We start from the raw sequence: 22,552 nt of genomic DNA on the forward strand, positions 1-22,552 counted from the left end.
TTCAGGAAATTAATAGAAAATTAATGGAAATTAATAGAAATTCCTCCGAAAATTCCATTGTGAATTCATTTACGGTATAATTTCTGTATACATTTTCGGTGGAATTCCTGGGTCCCTGGACTGTGACCGATGTGGCCGGATTGAATCCGAGTGGGCCAGGCACCATAAAAATATCATTCCCATCATTGCTTTGTGAAATCATGAAGTTTGAGGTGTCGCACGACCTATTTTGAATCAATTTAGAAAATTGCCATTCCGTAGGTCCCCGGATTGTGACCGATGTGGCCAGATTGAACCCTTTTGAAACAACAATGTCGAATTAACAATAAATAATTGCAAAATTTTCCACAGAAAGTAATAAAACATTCTGATGATAATACTACTGTGCCGAGATCTACTATGGTATTCTGCTGTACAGAATCCACACAGAATCTATTTTTAGATTTCCATTATGCATTTATTGTTGTCGTTGCCAGTCCATCTCATCGTGAGTCCATTGTGTCCGTTTGTCCATGCCGTGCATCCAATAATCGTTGCATTGTTCGGTTGCCATTAATCCGGGTAACAATGGAGGAATGCCTTCGAGAAGAACAAGTTGTCAGTCGTCATCAGGCAGCCGTGACGGTAAGGCGTGTACCCCAAACGCCACCGTATGGGCTGCGGATCCGGCGACCGACGAGGGTTTGGAGGAGGGGCTGGGAATCGAACCCATGACCATCCGCTTGTAAGGCGAACGTGTAGCCAAAGTACGCTATGGGACCCGGGTCTGGGTCATTTGGCATAACGCCATTTGGCATAATTTTGAACTGTGAAAGCGAAAGGGATATTTCATGTAATGTTTAGCGTAGATAAAGTAGGTCGAGGCTGTTTTCTGATAAATTTAGACTGATGGTAGATATTTTCCGGAAGAATGAAATAACAAAACGGCAGAATTACTTCCGAGGGAGGGATCACATCCATCATTGACTTATTCCGGCCACATGCCTACTTTTAAAGTAGGGATTACATCCACCATTGCTTCAATCCGGGCATGCGCCTTAAGACCGGATCAAATCCACCATTGCCTTAATCCGGACAAGCGCCTAACTTTAAAAACTTAAGCAACACACTTGTTATAGACGAGTTACTGAAAACAATCAAGTCATATGAGTTATTGCAACCAAATCAATCTGAATTGTGCTACTCGGGGAAGAGATCACATCTACCATTGATTTATTCCCGGAAAACGCCTACTTATAAAAGAAGGAGTCACATCCACCATTTGCCATAATTCGGGCAGGGCCTACTTTAAAAGAAGGGATCACATCTACCATTGCCACAATTCGTGCCACACACCTACTTTTAAAGAAAGGATGACATCTATCATTGCTTCAATCCGGGCAAGCGCTCACTTTTAAAGAACGAATCAAACCCCTCCATTGCCATAATCCGTGCAACCGCCTATTTTTAAAGAAGGGATTACATCCACCATTGCCTCAATCCGGGAATGCGCCTTCTTTTAAAGAAGATATCACATCCACCATTGCCTCAATCCGGGCAAGCCACTTCTTGCTTCTTCTTCAATCCATGCAAGCCACTTCTTATCACTTCACCCACCATGACCTAAATCCAGGCAAGCGCCTACTTTTAAAGAAGAGATCATATCCTCCATTGCCATAATCCGGGCAAGCACCTACTTTTAAAGAAGGGATCACATCTTTCATTGCCATAATACGGCCACACGCCTACTTTTGAAGAAGGGATTACATCTACCATTGCTCTAATCCGGACATGCGCCTACTTTTGCATTGCATTGCAAATGCATTCTTTCCACGAGAGGATAATGTCTTTTTAATATTGTTATCGACGGGTAATATATTTACTATTCCGGGGTGTTTCCCGCACCACTGAGTCACCATTCAGCGAACGCAATGAAAAGTTATGCCAAATGTCCGTTATGCCAAAAGAACGTTACTTTTGACGCTGGTCACAATTATGCCAAATGTCCGTTATGCCAAATGACCGTTATGCCAAATGGCATTTATGCCAAATGACCTTATGCCAAATGGCTTTATGCCAAATGACTTTATGCCAAATGGCCCGCTCCCATGGGACCCCCTTTTCCCCTATGTGCAACGGCTTTCTATGAAATAATGTTTTAATTTATTTTAATCAATAAAAAAATCAGTCGACAGCAAGCAGCTGACGCGAGCAGTGAATTTTTACTTGCGCTTTAGTTTTAATTATTTCCGTGTGAGGTTAAAACAAACTATAGTGTATTATAGTACATTAAACTAGCCCAGGAAAAAAATGTTGTCAAATTCCACGAGGCACCATCCAGAATTGTGTCTTTGGGTGAGAAAACCAATCTCTCAACATTTCAGCTCAATCGCTTATTGCATGCTGCGGCATTTGATTTGAAGTTTGTATGGGGATTTCGATCTGAAAATTGGTTCTGATTAGACCTGTGCGCCGCCGTCGCCGTCAAAAATTAATGTATGAAAATTGTCCACGCCGCCGAATATTTTTTACCACGCCGATGGCATTTTCCCTGAAAGTCTAGATTTATCTAGCTGTTGTCGGAAATAAATATTTTTAGCCAAGTTCATATGACAATTATTTTCTTTACAATTATGCAGCATTTATTCTCATGTCCAATAAAGTCTAGACCCAACAAAATTGAGAGCTGATAAAAGGCTTATATAATTTTAATCAGGCTTTTTAAAGTTGAAAAGCCAGATTAATCCACCTAGCGATGATGGTGCCTTTCTCGTTTTTTTCGAGTGAGTAATTTCTACGCACTTTTGAAATGTAAAAAAAAACTACTCCGACCCGGCCAATTTTCAATAGAAAACAATGGGACAAGATTCTGCGTTGAATGCAATTTGTTGCGAGTAAATCAGCTAAGAGTAAGTGCCCAAAAGGTGAGTGAGAATTTCTCTTGAGCGATTCCAAGCAACAGCATCAAAATTTAAGAAAATTTTTAATTCATGATTTTCTATTGAGTTGAAACTTTGCACAGTTTTTCAATTTCATCTAAATCGTCATTTTTCGATATCAAATCTTCATATTGAGTCACGACTAACTTTTCAAAAGGGTGTATGTGAAAATGGTTCAAAAATATTTAAAAAGCTGCACAGCAAAAACGGAATGTTCGATTGTTATGATTTTTTCAACAAAGTTACAACTAAATGATGATTCTTAAGAAAATGTACATGGTTAAAAAAATTTTTTGCGTTTGAAAATATTATTTTGTCACAAAAACTCAAATATCTCAAAACCCTATCTTTTTTCGAACGTAATTTTTTTAGGGAAAACGGTCCATTATATTAGCTATCTACCATAAAAATTTGGTGATGGTAAACTAATAAACAAAAAAGTTATGACATTTCAAACATTTCACAATTTTCACATATAGTAAAAAAAAAAATTTCCGTGTATTTTTTTTTTTTTCAAGAATCGCAGTTTGATGCTGATTTTATTGTTAAGGGCCTTGCGTGAGTTAAACAAGTTGTTTGTATGATATTCCATATTTATGTATTCATCGATATTATGTATATTATATGTATAAATATTATATGTATAAATAAATAAAAATGAATTAATATTATCCTAAGTATTAAATTAAATGTGGCAGTTACACAATGTTGTTATAGAAACTCTAAGAGTTTTGGGTTTGAATTTTGGTATGGGTTATGATATCATGAAAACAGTTTATTAATACTTATTTTTTATTTATTTTTATTCAAATTTTTTTCAAAGAATTCAAAACACTTTTGAATTATTATCAGCACAGTTTGAGTATAGTTTTGCTTTAATTTTATTTTCCGACAATGGAATGAAACAGTGAAATTTTTGGGTTCCTTGGATCGTTTTCGCGTTATTAAATTGCTCGCTGAGCTCTGAAGCCTTTATTTCGTACTCTTCAGTAGTAGTAAAACAAAATGATAATTTGGTTAAATCTTTTTCTTTTCTACGATTTGCCCAATCAAAAAGTTCTTTCGCAGTTTTAATTGGATGCTCACGTTCTTTGGCTAAACTTGCTCTTGTGGCCATGCGCTTTATTGTTCCTCCAATAGCATCACATTCTGCATCAATTCCGTACATTGATTTAAATTGACATAGGCTCGAAAAATTCTTACGATTTTTGTACTGCGACGCTGCTCCATCAGACATGAAATATATCTTTTTGACTTCTTTATGCTTATCAACGCGTAAAAAGTTAATCATTTTTCAATGAACAAGTTTACGGATACTGAATCGTGTCTTAAATCTTCGGAAATTATAATAAAACTTAAGTGTTCAATTTGCGTACTTCCATTAAAATAAATAACGAATGGATGAATTGTAGCTTGTTGTACGTTCCAGTGATGGGACTGCACTTCATCTTGCAATACAAAGCTGTAATTTTCAGAAAAATCACAAATGACTAAAAATTCACCATTTTGTAATGTATTTTCGTATTTTTTAAAAGCTGGATTGTTCTGTTTTAATGAAATCGTGAGGGATTAAACTTTCTAATTTCAAGCAATATGACACAAACTCATCTACAGGTTTTACAATAGTTTCTATGTCACACCTATCCGTGGTCACCCATTGCTCAAATGATAACTGATCAATATATTTTTCTTCAAACTCAGCGAATAAAGTATTTTCCAATGATGAAGAATCTGGACAATCCGAACAAGATCGTAGATAGCAATTTGATGTTGTATTTTCACACAAAAGACTACCAGTTAACATTTTAATATCCTTTGTTAAATTGATTCTTTCCAAACTATGTAAAATAAGATTAATATTCTCATGGGTTGTGCACATACACACATTATGTGTTCCTGAATTGGAAAGAAGCTTACATTGCCTTGGCCGAAGGCTTGCAAATGAGGAAAAACCTATTTTAATATTATCGTGAATTTCCTTGAAGCGTGTGTACGCTTCTTTCAAAGTCGTCATCATTAATCGTTTTTGGATTGCTTGACGCTTTCCATCTTATTTTACTGATACATAATCTTTTTGACCAGGCATAGCTCGACTTACTTCATCATCTTCAAAATATTGAACTACTATTTCTTTTGTCTCATCTGTTAATGCAGTACTAGACCTAGTATTTTTGGTTGAAAGATAGTTATTCTTCAATTGTTTTGCCTCTTTTACTGTATTTCTATTGGTTTTGAACTCATCAATGGCATCCTGAATAGACCACGAACTTGGCAGCATCGACAAAATCAATAATTTTTCTTTCCTTGTCGTGGCTGCATTCGAGAACCTTTCCTTCATATTTATAATTACCTCATCGTAGTCTGTATTTTCCATATCATCAGGTCCTAATTTGAAGAGGTTTCTTCGTACAGCTTCGTTTATTTCACGGTATTTTTTCTCCGGGTAATAAACGTAGTCCATCTTACTCCATTTAATCGGAGTCACTTTTATCCCAGCTATGCCCTCGTTAAAGCGTTCGATGTTGACCTTTTGGATACACTCATCTTCCGATTGATTTGTTGAAACAGATTTCGCTGATGGTACGGTGGCAAGGCTCTCAGCACTTAATACTTCTGGTAATTCCTCAGTTGTTGTCGATACATCTGGCAATTCCTCAGTTGCTGTCGTTTTCGAACTTCCTGCGCTCTGCTCAACCGATGATATACAGATTGCTCTTTTGTCAACGTTTAGACGGCAGGACGTGCAAATGCGTAAATTTGTATTCAATGTGGACATTGGAGCATAACCAGTCGCTTTCAGTTTATCTATGGTGCTTTCGGTGAGATTTCGTAACTCTTTTGAACACTTTTTCCATCAAACGGCCTACAACAGTTGAGAAAGCGGCTACTCATGTTGTTCGTAATATTTCAATAAACAAAATCACTTTTAAGTTTTTACTGACTAGTTTGGTGTCATTTGCTTGACTGAAGAAAAAATTACTATAAGATCTTTAACAACCTTAGTAGTAGTAATTTTTTGCTTTTCGTGAGCATTGTCATGGTATGTACCTATCATGCATTTGTTGTTGTTGAAGATACCCGTTTCCTCCCGATCATAAAGTCTATTCTCTAAGAGGTATATTTTTGCAGGTAAACTATAGACGTACACGTGTATATAAATCTTTGATTTTGCAGCTTTTGTCTTAAAAATAACATTTCTGATATGTTTCTATCAACGTTATTATCAACAGGTTTCAACACTATTAAAAGAATTTTTCGCCAGTCACGTGCAATGAAAATTATGACACTATCAATACTTTTGATCACAACACTGGATCGTGTCTAAGTTTCTTATAGATGCTATGAATAATTAAATCAAAATATCATGAAAACAACTTGTTTAAATCACGTCCCTTAACAATAAAATCTGCATCAAACTGCAATTCTCGAAATAACTTACACAGAAAAAATTTTTTCACTAAATGTGAAAATTGTGAAATGTTTGAAATGTCATAACTTTTTTGTTTATTAGTTTACCATCACCAAATTTTTATGGTAGATAGCTAATATAATGGACCGTTTTCCTAAAAAAATTACGTTCGAAAAAGATAGGGTTTTGAGATATTTGAGTTTTTGTGACAAAATGATATTTTTAAAGGCAAAAAAAATTGTTTTACTACTGTGCACATTTTCTTAAGAATCACCATTTAGTTGTCTAACTTTGCTGAAAAAATCATAACAATCGAACATTCCGTTTTTGCTGTGCAGCTTTTTAAATATTTTTGAACCATTTTCACATACACCCTTTTGAGAAGTTAGTCGTGACTCAATATGAAGATTTGATATCGAAAAATGACGATTTAGATGAAATTGAAAAACTGTGCAGAGTTTCAAATATTTTCGAAATGGTCGCTCAGGATCGACTGACATGCCCCCGTGGAATGCCTCTTGTAAAAAATATATTTTGGCCATAACTCCGAAGCCCATAGGACAAGATTCCGAGTTTGATGCAACTTGTTGCGGGCAAATCGGTTAAAGATAAGTGCCTGAAAAACGAGTGAGATTATTTTGCGCACGCACATACACACTTGGACTGAGAAATGGTGAGTTGACATCTGGGAAGGAGTGACCTACACAGCTCTGTTCCTCACAAGTTCCAATCTCACGCTTCCACGGGTCTTCCGATGACAATCCACCGCCAGCTAAGGGTTTTGTACAAAACTCAGATTCTACCAGTGGCCCTTTATGGACATGACTCTGTTGACTGGTTCTGTTGATACATTTCAACTTGTTTTACACAGTTGTGCGAAAAAAATATGGTCCTTAACAAAAAAATGAGCGTTTTATTATCAGTTCTCGATGGGGGCTGCCTATCCGATTTTGTTTTTTCGCACTTGTGTACAAGTTTGATAAACATGTTTTCATGATGATATGGAAATGCTAATATCATCTTCCAAACATAGACGTACATGTTCATGATAGAATTAGAGGCGAAAGTATATAATTGATACTTCCGTTAGGATACGGCAGGCATGAAGAATGTTTTTATAGAAGTCGATTTGAAAGCGAGCGAAGGGCAATATTTGTGATGGCACATATCACACGACCTTCCTTCTGCCAAGCTCCCGTATAAAGGGGGAAGGAACAATATCAGTGTGGAAGCTGATATATCTCCACTGGCAAACAGAAGGTGATTTGATTTGATATGCCATCACGTGGGGAAGGGTTTTCGACGAGTACTGTCTCTAAATTTCTAATATGACATCAGCAGCGTACTACCCCTGGTGGGGGCATCCATCAACTCAGCTGTTATTGGTCGACGGTGAATATTTTTTTAGATTTTTATATCTTGAATTTTAGGATATTGATTTAAACTAAAATTCGCAAATCTAAAATTTTAAAAGGTAGGGAATCTAAACTTCTAATAGTCAAAAAGTTCAAAATTCTAATGTTAAACAAATGAAATAAAAATAAAAACATAGAAATATTAATATACAAAACTCCAGATTAATCCACCTAGCGGTGACGATGCCTTCCTCGATTCAATCCCTTGGTTTTGCCTTAGTGTGATACACATCATAAATAATTGCCTACATTGCGGCTCACGCAAACGCTATAAGGCAAACAACCAACCAACCGTATATGGTTCAACACACCATTTTCTTCATTATATTCAATGGTGATCAACTAGGGTTTGTCCCCCGTCGAATGTAACTTGTTGCGAGAAAATGACTATATGAAAAAGTGGCAAATGTTCTTTACCCGTAATGCTGGGTAGACACCTTTACGTGGTGTGTTACCAGGGCTGGTAGCGACCGAAGCCACTCAAAATAGTGAATTTAGTGACCAAAGCTGTCGAAAAAAGGGACCAAATAATGACTTTCAGTTGCAGAAAAAGTGACCAAATAGTGACTTCCAATTTCAATTGCAAGTTCGATGAGACGAAATCAAGCGTTTTTGGGTCGAAGGAGAATATTTTTTTCGTAATTTGTGGCGGAAAACATCTATCACTCACCACTTTTTTCTCTTAGAACGAGCTCAGAAGAAAAATTAAAATTGTACTCGGTAACTTTTATCTACTCAGTGACTAAGTAAAATTATTGCTCTCTCTTCTAACCCCACGGAAATTTTACTCAATACACACAACTCAACAACTCAAAACTATGAGTAGTCTGCAAGCAAATCAAATTTTTACGCCACTGAAAGTGATCGAAATATGGTTATCACTCTTAACACCTGTTTTTCTTTCCTGAAAATTATTTCTCGGCGAATATCTGCGTGAATGAGCATTCTCTGAGAATAAGTAAAAATTACGATCATTGGATTAGCTGCCTACTTAAGAACGAGGCAGAGAACTCTAACGATATGTAAGGATGTTTTTGGAATTTTTAGTGCGACAGGAACAGTAGGATCGTTTTGGTAGAAAACGATACAAAAATTATGAAGATTCATGTACAACGAGCCTGGGATTGAACGCTCGACCTCCTGCTTGTAATGAGGACCATGCTCTCTGAAGTTTTAAATATTTTTACTTCAAAATACGCAGATTTTCCGACTTGATGTGCGTATTCATAAACGATTTTTGCTATGGAATTCGACAGCGCATGCAATCTTCAAAAGTGGGGAGACTTGATCGTCTTTCTATGATATCTACTCAATAAATATTTGTTTAGAGCGAACCCTTCATTACATCTGTCAACATCTACAAAAAAGCCGCTTGAGAACAAATTGTATTTTCTTGAATTTTTTAGACAAAATTTTATATGGATGCCTAATGAGGGATGAAGTCTCCTCAAATTGAGGCAACAACTCAAAATTCAAATATCCTGAAATTGTGGTGGAATGATGGCATTTTTATCAGTGAAGATCATTTAGCATATTTATGGATTTGTGCTGTGAAAAAATGATAGCATTTGGTCATTATTGGAAGAAGTTGTTCTAATTTTGCGTGGCCACTAAAATTATTTTCTGGAGGAACAAAACACAGTAAATAATAGAGTAAATAAGGTTGTCAATTAAAAAAAACTCGCCACATAACGATCATAGAGGATCTATTATAAAAATACGCTATAACAATACAACTTTACTGTCCATGATCGCATATTTGTAACATAAGCATTTCGATTGATTTTGTAAATCCTCCCCACAAAATCAATAATTTCCAGCTTACCACAGATAAGCAAGATAGTAAATCCTATTTTACTGTTGTGGGATTAGATCCATTAAATTGAGCATTCTGAACGATTCACAGGCTTTTTATAAAATGAACAAAAATGCGAGTGTTACAAATATGCGATCATGGGCAGTTTAGTTTTTGGTAAAACAGTGGACAATCAAGTCTCCCAAGGAATCAAGTCTTCCCACCTTCCCCTACTGCATAAAGTTTGAGTTAAAAAAAACTAAATCGACAGGTCTCCTGCTTGCATGACTGTATACCAATTTATAAACTGTGACATAAAACATCTTCAATTAGCTACTGGTGAAATGCCAATAGGAGCAGCGAATTAAATTAAATGGCTGGCGATGGTTCTGAGTGATCATTTTTCCAAGATCCGTAATTTTATTTCCGCCATAAACAAAACATCTTCCGATGGATACATAAAGCTTTATAAAAAAAATCTTAGTCAATAGTTTCAAAATAGTTGAAATTAGTGACTTTTTGCGAGAAAAAGTGACTTTAGTGACTTGAGGTCGAAAAAAGAGACTTTTTAGTGACTAGCCCGAAAAAAGTGACCAAGTCACTAAAAAGTGACCCGCTACCAGGCCTGTGTTACGGGGTAAGATCTACCACGGTTACATTGCCAGCTACAGGCAAATCCTGACCCAACAATTACCTTCCTCATTATCCAACTCCGTGGTACTTATGAGGGTGTCGCTAAGTCGGTGGCCTCTCGTTAAGTAAGTACTACATCAACACTTCCTTCCTCTCCCTAGTTACGGTGAAGATGGGCGTGGCCAGGAGTAGTAATCCTCATGCTTTTGTTATTTTTATTTGAGACTGGAATCAAGGACCACTCCCCTTCTTGATTTCTGATAGCATTCTAGATAAGGATCTCAAAAGTAAAACATGAGTATCACTAGTGTCCAATCTACGAATTACACCGTAACAATGCTAATGCTAATGCTAATGCTAAATATGAAAAAGTGGCAAATGTTTTTCGATTTTCACGTGCACACACACAGGTACATACACACACACACACACACACACACATGCACACGGACAGACAGACATTTGGGTCTCCGAGACTTCTATAAAAAGTTCGATTTTGAAGTGAAATGATAGCCTTTCGGTACAACTTTGTTGTACGAGAAAGGCAAAAACATAAAAAATAAAAATATGAAAATAAAAAACTTTAAAGTATGCACAATTTACATCAAAAGACTGTTGAGTGTTAATAAGTCGGTTCTTCATGATGATTTTTCAGTTTTAACACAACATTTTTCCTTGTAATGAAATATGAAGTGAACATACACAAATCGTTCTTGTTCTTGATAATTCCACCACTTTGTAATGTTTGCAGATACTTTGCAGACTCGACTTGAGTGGACTGAATTCTAGGAAGAATTCAAATCACACTCCAGACGAACCCACATCTAAAAGAAATTCATGGAAAAATTGCTCCGTGCGAACTCATTTAACCCTTGTATCGATCAGTTGTCCCATAATAAACAGATGACAAATAGCGAAAGAAGACGCTTCCACTCACCTGTGCTCGGCCTTCCGGTAGTACTTCTTCACCAGCGGATCGACGCACGGGTTTCCGGCCTGATCCACTCCCAGCGGCGACGGAAGCTCCATTCCGGCATCGAAGAACATTCTGATTGATGATGACGGCGGCGGCGATGAAAAGTGCCTACGACGACGATTGATAAATGCTGCGAAGGGTGACGTAAAATGGCGTCGTTGCGCGGTAGGGGTCCAGCCCGGTAACGTTTCGACGGTTACGGCTGCCGGACGGTTCGGGTGGGTCCCGCTGAAAAAGGTTCGCCGGCACGGGACGGTGATTGATGGTGGGGCTGCAATGGAGAGGGGCGACGGCCCGGAAGAATAGCAAACCGTGATTGGGGGTAGGGCCAAACTTTTGATTCTAATGAATTGATTCCGAGTGCGATGAAAGGTTGATGGAGGTTGAAAACTGATTTGTAAATAGATGGGTAATGCTGGTCGTTTGCAATTCAGGAACTGATTGCTATTGTTGGGTCACGAAGGGGCAGAGCTAATTTTCATGGGGATGGAAACATGTCCGCAGTATTTTTTCAAGGATTGGTTTAGGACACCCGAGAGAGGGATGCTACATACAACGATAACAAATTTTGTAAATTAACCCTCTTATGCCCGAGACCGCCTTTCGAAAATTGAGTAATATTTTGTTCCTCCGTGTTTTCGCTCGTATACCTTTGAAGAGTGAAATATTTGTGGTTTAGTATTTTTGTACAACTAACCGTATTCAATAGAAGGTTATAGAGATGTTGAAAAATCAAAAAAGAATAATAGATTCAAAAAAATATTTGATTGGATAAAAAACTTGAAAAACAAAATTCTAAAAAATCAAAATGTGAAATTGATAAAATCGCGAATTAAAGTTTTTTTTTCAATATACGAGGAATTTCCTTCGAAACATGAAGAATTTTTTTTTTAAAACGACAAAGAATTTTCGAAAAATACATTTGAAATACGAAAAGATTCTCACGAATTTAAAGAGAATTATTTTAAAAACTGGAAGAATTTTTATTCGAAAATGGAAGAATTTCTCGAACAATTGTTGGCAAAAACCAAACATTTACAAACGACAATATGACGAAAAAAAAACAAATAACATTGACAACATTTTTGACAAAATTAAAACAATTTCAAACGAAATTGGAATAATTTCTGACGAAATGGGAACAAATATTTCTGACAAAATTGAAACCATTATTGACAAAACTGGACCAATTTCCGCCGAAATTGTAACACGTTTTGACAAAATTGGAACAATTATGACGAAACAGACGAAATTAGAAAAATTTCTAACGAAATTCGAACAATTCTGAAGAAAATGGAACAATTTTGACGAAATTGGAACATTTTATGTTGAGATTGGAACAATTTCTGACGAAATTGGAACAATTTTTGACAAAATTGGAACAATTTTTGACGAAATTGGAAGAATTCTGACGAAACGGGAACAATTTTGACGAAATCGGAAAAAAATCTGACAAAATTGGAATAATTTCTTACACAATTGAAACAATTTCTGACGAAATGGGAACAATTTCTGACGAAATTGGAACCATTTTTTTTCCTTTCTTTATTTGTTAGGCACTCTGTGTTTCTTAACCGCTACTGTGCCGAGATCTACTGTGGTATTCTGAAATTGGAACCATTTATGACGTAACTGAAACAATTTCAGACGAAAGTAGAAAAAATTCTGACGAAGTTGGAACAATTTCTGACGAAATGGAAACAATTTCTGACGAAATGGAAACAATTTCTGACGATATTAAAACAATTTTTGACAAAATCGGAACAATTTCTAACGAAATTGGAACAATTTCTAACGAAATTGAAACAATTTTTTGACGAAATTAATTTGAACAATTTTTGACGAAATTAATTTGAACAATTTCTGACGAAATTGGAACAATTTTTTGACGAAATTGGAACAATTTCTGACGAAATTGAAACAATTTCTGACGAAATTGAAACAATTTCAGACGAAATTAGAACAATTTATTATTGACTTGGAACCATTTTTGACAAACTAACGAAATTGGAGCAAATTGGAGAAATTGAAACAATTTCTGACGAAATTAAAACAATTTCTGACGAAATTGGAACAATTTCGGACAAAATTGGAACAATTTCTGACGAAATTGAAACAATTTCTGACGAAATTGGAGCAAATTGGAGAAATTGGAAAAAATTTCTGACAAAATTGGAGCAAATTGGTGAAATTGGAAAAAAAATTCTGATGAAATTAGAACAATTTTTGACAAAATTGGAACAATTTCTGACGAAATTGGAACAATTTCTGACGAAATTGGAACAATTTCTGACGAAATTGGAACAATTTCTGACGAAATTGGAACAATTTCTGACGAAATTGGAACAATTTCTGACGAAATTGGAACAATTTCTGACGAAATTGAAACAATTTCTGACGAAATTGGAACAATTTCTGACGAAATTGGAACAATTTCTGACGAAATTGGAACAATTTCTGACGAAATTGGAACAATTTCTGACGAAATTGGAACAATTTCTGACGAAATTGGAACAATTTCTGACGAAATTGGAACAATTTCTGACGAAATTGAAACAATTTCTGACAAAATTGGAACAATTTCTGACAAAATTGGAACAATTTTTGACGAAATTGGAACAATTTTTGACGAAATTGCAACAATTTCTAACGATTTTTTTTGACGAAATTGAAACAATTTTTGACGAAATTAATTTGAACAACTTTTGACGAAAATGGAACAATTTCTGACGAAATTGGAACAATTTCTGACGAAATTGCAACAATTTTTTGACGAAATTGGAACAATGACGAAATTGAAATTGAAACAATTTCTGACGAAATTAAAACAATTTCTAACGAAATTGGAACAATTTCTGACAAAATTGGAACAATTTCTGACAAAATTGGAACAATTTCTGACGAAATTGAAACAATTTCTGACGAAATTGGAGCAAATTGGAGAAATTGGAAAAAAATTCTGACGAAATTGGAGCAAATTGGTGAAATTGGAAAAAAAATTCTGATGAAATTAGAACAATTTTTGACAAAATTGGAACAATTTCTGACGAAATTGGAACAATTTCTGACGAAATTGGAACAATTTCTGACGAAATTGGAACAATTTCTGACGAAATTGGAACAATTTCTGACGAAATTGGAACAATTTTTGACGAAATTGCAACAATTTCTAACGAATTTTTTTGACGAAATTGAAACAATTTTTGACGAAATTAATTTGAACAACTTTTGACGAAAATGGAACAATTTCTGACGAAATTGGAACAATTTCTGACGAAATTGGAACAATTTCTGACGAAATTGAAACAATTTTTTGAAGAAATTGGAACAATTTTTTGACGAAATTGGAACAATGACGAAATTGAAACAATTTCTGACGAAATTGAAACAATTTCTGACGAAATTGAAACAATTTCTGACGAAATTGAAACAATTTCTGACAAAATTGGAACAATTTCTGACGAAATTGAAACAATTTCTGACGAAATTGAAACAATTTCTGACGAAATTGGAGCAAATTGGAGAAATTGGAAAAAATTTCTGACGAAATTGGAGCAAATTGGTGAAATTGGAAAAAATTTCTGATGAAATTAGAACAATTTTTGACGAAATTGGAACAATTTTTGACGAAATTGGAACAATTTCTGACGAAATTGGAACAATTTCTGACGAAATTGGAACAATTTCTGACGAAATTGGAACAATTTCTGACGAAATTGGAACAATTTCTGACGAAATTGGAACAATTTTTGACGAAATTGCAACAATTTCTAACGAAATTAGAACCATTTTTTTTCCTTTCTTTATTTGTTAGGCACTCTGTGTTTCTTAACCGCTGCTGTGCCGAGATCTACTGTGGTATTCTGAAATTGACACCATTTATGACGTAACTGAAACAATTTCAGACGAAAGTAGAAAAATTTCTGACGAAGTTGGAACAATTTCGGACGAAATGGAAACAATTTCTGACGATATTAAAACAATTTTTGACAAAATCGGAACAATTTATAACGAAATTGGAACAATTTCTAACGAAATTGAAACAATTTTTTGACGAAATTAGAACAATTTATTATGGACTTGGAACCATTTTTGACAAACTAACAAAATTGGAGCAAATTGGAGAAATTGACGAAATTAAAACAATTTTTGACGTATTTTTTTGACGAAATTGAAACAATTTTTGACGAAATTAATTTGAACAACTTTTGACGAAAATGGAACAATTTCTGACGAAATTGGAACAATTTCTGACGAAATTGCAACAATTTTTTGACGAAATTGAAACAATTTTATTACGAAACTGGAACAATGACGAAATTGAAATTGGAACAATTTCTGACGAAATTAAAACAATTTCTAACGAAATTGGAACAATTTCTGACAAAATTGGAACAATTTCTGACAAAATTGGAACAATTTCTGACGAAATTGAAACAATTTCTGACGAAATTGGAGCAAATTGGAGAAATTGGAAAAAATTTCTGACGAAATTGGAGCAAATTGGTGAAATTGGAAAAAAAATTCTGATGAAATTAGAACAATTTTTGACAAAATTGGAACAATTTCTGACGAAATTGGAACAATTTCTGACGAAATTGAAACAATTTCTGACAAAATTGGAACAATTTCTGACGAAATTGGAACAATTTTTGACGAAATTGGAATGCAACAATTTCTAACGAATTTTTTTTGACGAAATTGAAACAATTTTTGACAAAATTAATTTGAACAACTTTTGACGAAAATGGAACAATTTCTGACGAAATTGGAACAATTTCTGACGAAATTGCAACAATTTTTTGACGAAATTGAAACAATTTTTTGACGAAATTGGAACAATGACGAAATTGAAATTGAAACAATTTCTGACGAAATTAAAACAATTTCTAACGAAATTGGAACAATTTCTGACAAAATTGGAACAATTTCTGACAAAATTGGAACAATTTCTGACGAAATTGAAACAATTTCTGACGAAATTGGAGCAAATTGGAGAAATTGGAAAAAATTTCTGACGAAATTGGAGCAAATTGGTGAAATTGGAAAAAAAATTCTGATGAAATTAGAACAATTTTTGACGAAATTGCAACAATTTCTAACGAATTTTTTTTGACGAAATTGAAACAATTTTTGACAAAATTAATTTGAACAACTTTTGACGAAAATGGAACAATTTCTGACGAAATTGCAACAATTTTTTGACGAAATTGAAACAATTTTTTGACGAAATTGGAACAATGACGAAATTGAAATTGAAACAATTTCTGACGAAATTAAAACAATTTCTAACGAAATTGGAACAATTTCTGACAAAATTGGAACAATTTCTGACAAAATTGGAACAATTTCTGACGAAATTGAAACAATTTCTGACGAAATTGGAGCAAATTGGAGAAATTGGAAAAAAAAATCTGACGAAATTGGAGCAAATTGGTGAAATTGGAAAAAATTTCTGATGAAATTAGAACAATTTTTGACGAAATTGGAACAATTTTTGACGAAATTGGAACAATTTCTGACGAAATTGGAACAATTTCTGACGAAATTGGAACAATTTCTGACGAAATTGGAACAATTTCTGACGAAATTGGAACAATTTCTGACGAAATTGGAACAATTTCTGACGAAATTGGAACAATTTCTGACGAAATTGGAACAATTTCTGACGAAATTGGAACAATTTCTGACGAAATTGGAACAATTTCTGACGAAATTGGAACAATTTTTGACGAAATTGCAACAATTTCTAACGAAATTAGAACCATTTTTTTTCCTTTCTTTATTTGTTAGGCACTCTGTGTTTCTTAACCGCTGCTGTGCCGAGATCTACTGTGGTATTCTGAAATTGACACCATTTATGACGTAACTGAAACAATTTCAGACGAAAGTAGAAAAATTTCTGACGAAGTTGGAACAATTTCGGACGAAATGGAAACAATTTCTGACAAAATCGGAACAATTTATAACGAAATTAGAACAATTTCTAACGAAATTGAAACAATTTTTTGACGAAATTAGAACAATTTATTATGGACTTGGAACCATTTTTGACAAACTAACGAAATTGGAGCAAATTGGAGAAATTGACGAAATTAAAACAATTTTTGACGAATTTTTTTGACGAAATTGAAACAATTTTTGACGAAATTAATTTGAACAACTTTTGACGAAAATGGAACAATTTCTGACGAAATTGGAACAATTTTTGACGAAATTGCAACAATTTCTAACGAATTTTTTTGACGAAATTGAAACATTTTTATTACGAAACTGGAACAATGACGAAATTGAAATTGGAACAACTTCTGACGAAATTGGAACAATTTCTAACGAAATTGGAACAATTTTCGACAAAATTGGAACAATTTCTGACGAAATTGGAACAATTTCTGACAAAATTGGAACAATTTCTGACGAAATTGAAACAATTTCTGACGAAATTGGAGCAAATTGGTGAAATTGGAAAAAAATTCTGATGAAATTAGAACAATTTTAACAAAATCGGAACAATTTCTGACGAAATTGGAACAATTTCTGACGAAATTGGAACAATTTCTGAAGAAATCAGAACAATTTCTGACGAAGTTGGAAACAATTTTGACGAAATTGAATAATTTTGACGAAATTGCAACAATTTCTAACGAATTTTTTTGACGAAATTGAAACAATTTTTGACAAAATTAATTTGAACAACTTTTGACGAAAATGGAACAATTTCTGACGAAATTGGAACAATTTCTGACGAAATTGCAACAATTTTTGACGAAATTGAAACAATTTTTTGACGAAATTGGAACAATGACGAAATTGAAATTGAAACAATTTCTGACGAAATTAAAACCATTTCTAACGAAATTGGAACAATTTCTGACAAAATTGGAACAATTTCTGACAAAATTGGAACAATTTCTGACGAAATTGAAACAATTTCTGACGAAATTGGAGCAAATTGGAGAAATTGGAAAAAATTTCTGACGAAATTGGAGCAAATTGGTGAAATTGGAAAAAAAATTCTGATGAAATTAGAACAATTTTTGACAAAATTGGAACAATTTTTGACGAAATTGGAACAATTTTTGACGAAATTGCAACAATTTCTAACGAATTTTTTTTGACGAAATTGAAACAATTTTTGACAAAATTAATTTGAACAACTTTTGACGAAAATGGAACAATTTCTGACGAAATTGCAACAATTTTTTGACGAAATTGAAACATTTTTTTGACGAAATTGGAACAATGACGAAATTGAAATTGAAACAATTTCTGACGAAATTAAAACAATTTCTAACGAAATTGGAACAATTTCTGACAAAATTGGAACAATTTCTGACAAAATTGGAACAATTTCTGACGAAATTGAAACAATTTCTGACGAAATTGGAGCAAATTGGAGAAATTGGAAAAAATTTCTGACGAAATTGGAGCAAATTGGTGAAATTGGAAAAAATTTCTGATGAAATTAGAACAATTTTTGACGAAATTGAAACATTTTTTTGACGAAATTGGAACAATGACGAAATTGAAATTGAAACAATTTCTGACGAAATTAAAACAATTTCTAACGAAATTGGAACAATTTCTGACAAAATTGGAACAATTTCTGACAAAATTGGAACAATTTCTGACGAAATTGAAACAATTTCTGACGAAATTGGAGCAAATTGGAGAAATTGGAAAAAATTTCTGACGAAATTGGAGCAAATTGGTGAAATTGGAAAAAATTTCTGATGAAATTAGAACAATTTTTGACGAAATTGGAACAATTTTTGACGAAATTGGAACAATTTCTGACGAAATTGGAACAATTTCTGACGAAATTGGAACAATTTCTGACGAAATTGGAACAATTTCTGACGAAATTGGAACAATTTCTGACGAAATTGGAACAATTTCTGACGAAATTGGAACAATTTCTGACGAAATTGGAACAATTTCTGACGAAATTGGAACAATTTCTGACGAAATTGGAACAATTTCTGACGAAATTGGAACAATTTCTGACGAAATTGGAACAATTTCTGACGAAATTGGAACAATTTTTGACGAAATTGCAACAATTTCTAACGAAGTTAGAACCATTTTTTTCCTTTCTTTATTTGTTAGGCACTCTGTGTTTCTTAACCGCTACTGTGCCGAGATCTACTGTGGTATTCTGAAATTGGAACCATTTATGACGTAACTGAAACAATTTCAGACGAAAGTAGAAAAATTTCTGACGAAGTTGGAAGAACTTCTGACGAAATGGAAACAATTTCTGACGATATTAAAACAATTTTTGACAAAATCGGAACAATTTCTGACGAAATTGAAACAATTTCTGTCGAAATTAAAACAATTTCTGACGAAATTGGAACAATTTATTATGGACTTGGAACCATTTTTGACAAACTAACGAAATTGGAGCAAATTGGAGAAATTGACGAAATTAAAACAATTTTTGACGAAATTGGAACAATTTCTGACAAAATTGGAACAATTTCTGACAAAATTGGACCAATTTCTGACAAAATTGGAACAATTTCTGACGAAATTGAAACAATTTCTGACGAAATTGAAACAATTTCTGACGAAATTGAAACAATTTCTGACGAAATTGGAGCAAATTGTGACGAAATTGGAGAAAATTGGTGAAATTGGAAAAAAAAATTCTGATGAAATTAGAAGAATTTTTGACAAAATTGGAACAATTTCTGACGAAATCGGAACAATATCTGACGAGATTGGAACAATTTCTGACGAAATTGGAACAATTTTTGACGAAATTGGAACAATTTCTGACGAAACTGGAACAATTTTTGACGAAATTGCAACAATTTCTAACGAATTTTTTTGACGAAATTGGAACAATTTTTTGACGAAATTGGAACACTGACGAAATTGAAACAATTTCTGACGAAATTAAAACAGTTTCTAACGAAATTGGAACAATTTCTGACAAAATTGGAACAATTTCTGACAAAATTGGAACAATTTCTGACAAAATTGGAACAACTTCTGACGAAATTGAAACAATTGAAATTGGAAAAAATTTCTGATGAAATTAGAACAATTTTTGACAAAATTGGAACAATTTCTGACGAAATCGGAACAATTTCTGACGAAATTGGAACAATTTTTGACGAAATTGCAACAATTTCTAACGAATTTTTTTGACGAAATTGAAACAATTTTTGACGAAATTAATTTAAACAACTTTTGACGAAAATGGAACAATTTCTAACGAGCTCGGTGGTCTAGTGGCTACCGCTTCTGCCTTATAAGCAGGAGGTCGTTGGTTCAATTCCAGGCTCGTCCCTTTCCTACTTTGTATTTCTATCCTAGTTCTTTCTGTGTTTCACGTTCTACCAAAACGATTCCTACTGTTATAACCTTCCACACTAACGATTCCAAAAACCTCCCGTGGCACCTATGAGAGGTCGTAGAGTTCTCTGCATCTTTCTTAAGTAGGTGTCCAACTAACCATCCTTTCCTTTCATCAGCATTCGCAAGGACGTGGCCAGGACAGATCTCGACTATTGGAGAGTGCATTGCTTCCATCTAAGAGATAGTGATTCGTCCCAAATCAATCTCTGTGGTAACGGATGGAAGTGATGCTACTCTCATACAATAGTCTTGGCTTGTACCACCTACGAATTTGTGCGAATTGCTCAATGCTAATGCTAATGCAATGCTAAAAATTGGAACAATTTTTTGACGAAATTGGAACAATTTTTTGACGAAATTAGAACAATGACGAAATTGAAACAATTTCTGGCGAAATTGAAACAATTTCTGACGAAATTGAAACAATTTCTAACGAAGATAGCTATATTCGAAGAATTCTTTTCTGCGAAATTCGAGAAGCTTATTTCGATATACGAAAAATTTCTTTCGAAATATGGAAATTTTCTTTCGAAAAAGGGTCGTTGATTTTAGTCCCGATTTTTTTTTAATTTGAAAATTTGATAATAGATGGAGTAGTTTTTTTTCTTTTCGAAACTCCAAGAGGATTTGCAAAAATTTGAGGATTTTGTTGTCTGAAATTCAAAGCATTTTAATCGAGATTCGTAGATTTTTCCATGGAATTTTGAAATTTCTAATGAAAATCTGATACTTTCTAACTTGGAGAAATTGGCAAATGTTGAAGTATATTTTTAAACGTTAGAAGGCCTTTCCAGAAAACTCGATGAATATGTCAGGAAATTTTGTCAGAATTATACGAATTATACGCTTCTGGGAATTTCCCAAAATTCTGTAGACTAAAACTCTGAATGCAATTCATGAGTCGCAATACCAATTGTTCTTCGAGTCGAGTCAAGTACAAGACGGCCTTACCAAGGAATGAAATTTTCATTTTACTATAACTTGCATCGACACTCATTAGACAGCATCATTATCGAGCCGACATTGTTTTGATCAGACGATCGGCAATGCAGACAAGAATATGTCGTAGCATGCTGTAAAACCCCACAACAAAATTTGCCGCTTGATGCTCAATAGCCAATAGATATTCAAATAGGGATTGAATGCTAAAGAGAAAAAACAAGTCTCTCACTTATCATCTCTGTTTACATGGTTTACATATACGATATGTTGCATACCGCGAGAAACTTTTTTCGCAAGCTGTCATGATAGAGAACTGATTCGGGAGGCTATACTTTATGACAAATTTCTTTTAGAAAGCTCCAAATGTGGGGAGCACTGGCTCTGATGATGCATTTCAACTTGTTCTACACAGCTGTGCAGTAACCAACACTAAAGGAGCGAAAACAAAGCGAGAATCACCATTTTCTGTGGGGGCTGCCTATTCGTTTCTGTTTTTTCGCACTTGTATACAGTCGACTCTCTACATCTCGATGTTCTATATCTCGATATCTCTCCCTATGTCGATGGTTTGCTCAGTCCCTTCAATCTACATACATTTGGGCTTTCTATATCTCGATAACCTCCCTATCTCGATATCTCTCTATCTCGATGTGTTCTGATCATATTTTGTTCATGATTCACTTTCCTTATGTCGATATGTTTGAATTTTTAGGCTACTAGACCAGCTTTGGACAATAACAAACATATCAACAACAGCAAACGACATTTGTTTTGTTGTCGTTTTTCATAGCAACAAGCTTTTTTTAGATCTAGTACCCATTCAAATTTTCCTTCCATTCCTCGATCTCTCCCTATCTCGATGGTCCCTTCAATATCGAGATGTGGAGAGGCGACTGTACAAGTTTGATAAATTTGTTATCATGGCTTGTTATGATTCGGAACAGTTTTTGCATCTCTTTTATCGTTGTTCGTTATCTATTGAGAGCCATTTCTGCAAACCCTGTATTCAAACGATAAAAATTTAATATTGACTGGGGCTGAAATTCATTTTTTTAATTGTGATTGAATTGTACCGATAAATGATGACTATTTAAG

At 34.2% G+C, this 22,552-nt stretch overlaps 1 protein-coding gene across 2 annotated transcripts in view; it reads right to left on the reverse strand.

Moving 5' to 3' along the window:
- LOC134207766 (cytosolic purine 5'-nucleotidase) overlaps positions 1–22,552 on the reverse strand; it is a 158,524-nt gene that overhangs the window by 126,173 nt on the left and 9,799 nt on the right. For both annotated transcript variants that reach the window (XM_062683641.1, XM_062683640.1), the window contains one exon: positions 11,108–11,417. In XM_062683641.1, coding sequence (XP_062539625.1) covers positions 11,108–11,217 — 110 coding nt within the window. In that variant the 5' untranslated portion in view covers positions 11,218–11,417. The remainder of the gene's footprint in view (positions 1–11,107; positions 11,418–22,552) is intronic.

The sequence above is a fragment of the Armigeres subalbatus genome, chromosome 1 (genome assembly GCF_024139115.2).
Source record: "Armigeres subalbatus isolate Guangzhou_Male chromosome 1, GZ_Asu_2, whole genome shotgun sequence".
In the NCBI taxonomy this organism is placed as follows: Eukaryota; Metazoa; Arthropoda; class Insecta; order Diptera; family Culicidae; genus Armigeres; species Armigeres subalbatus.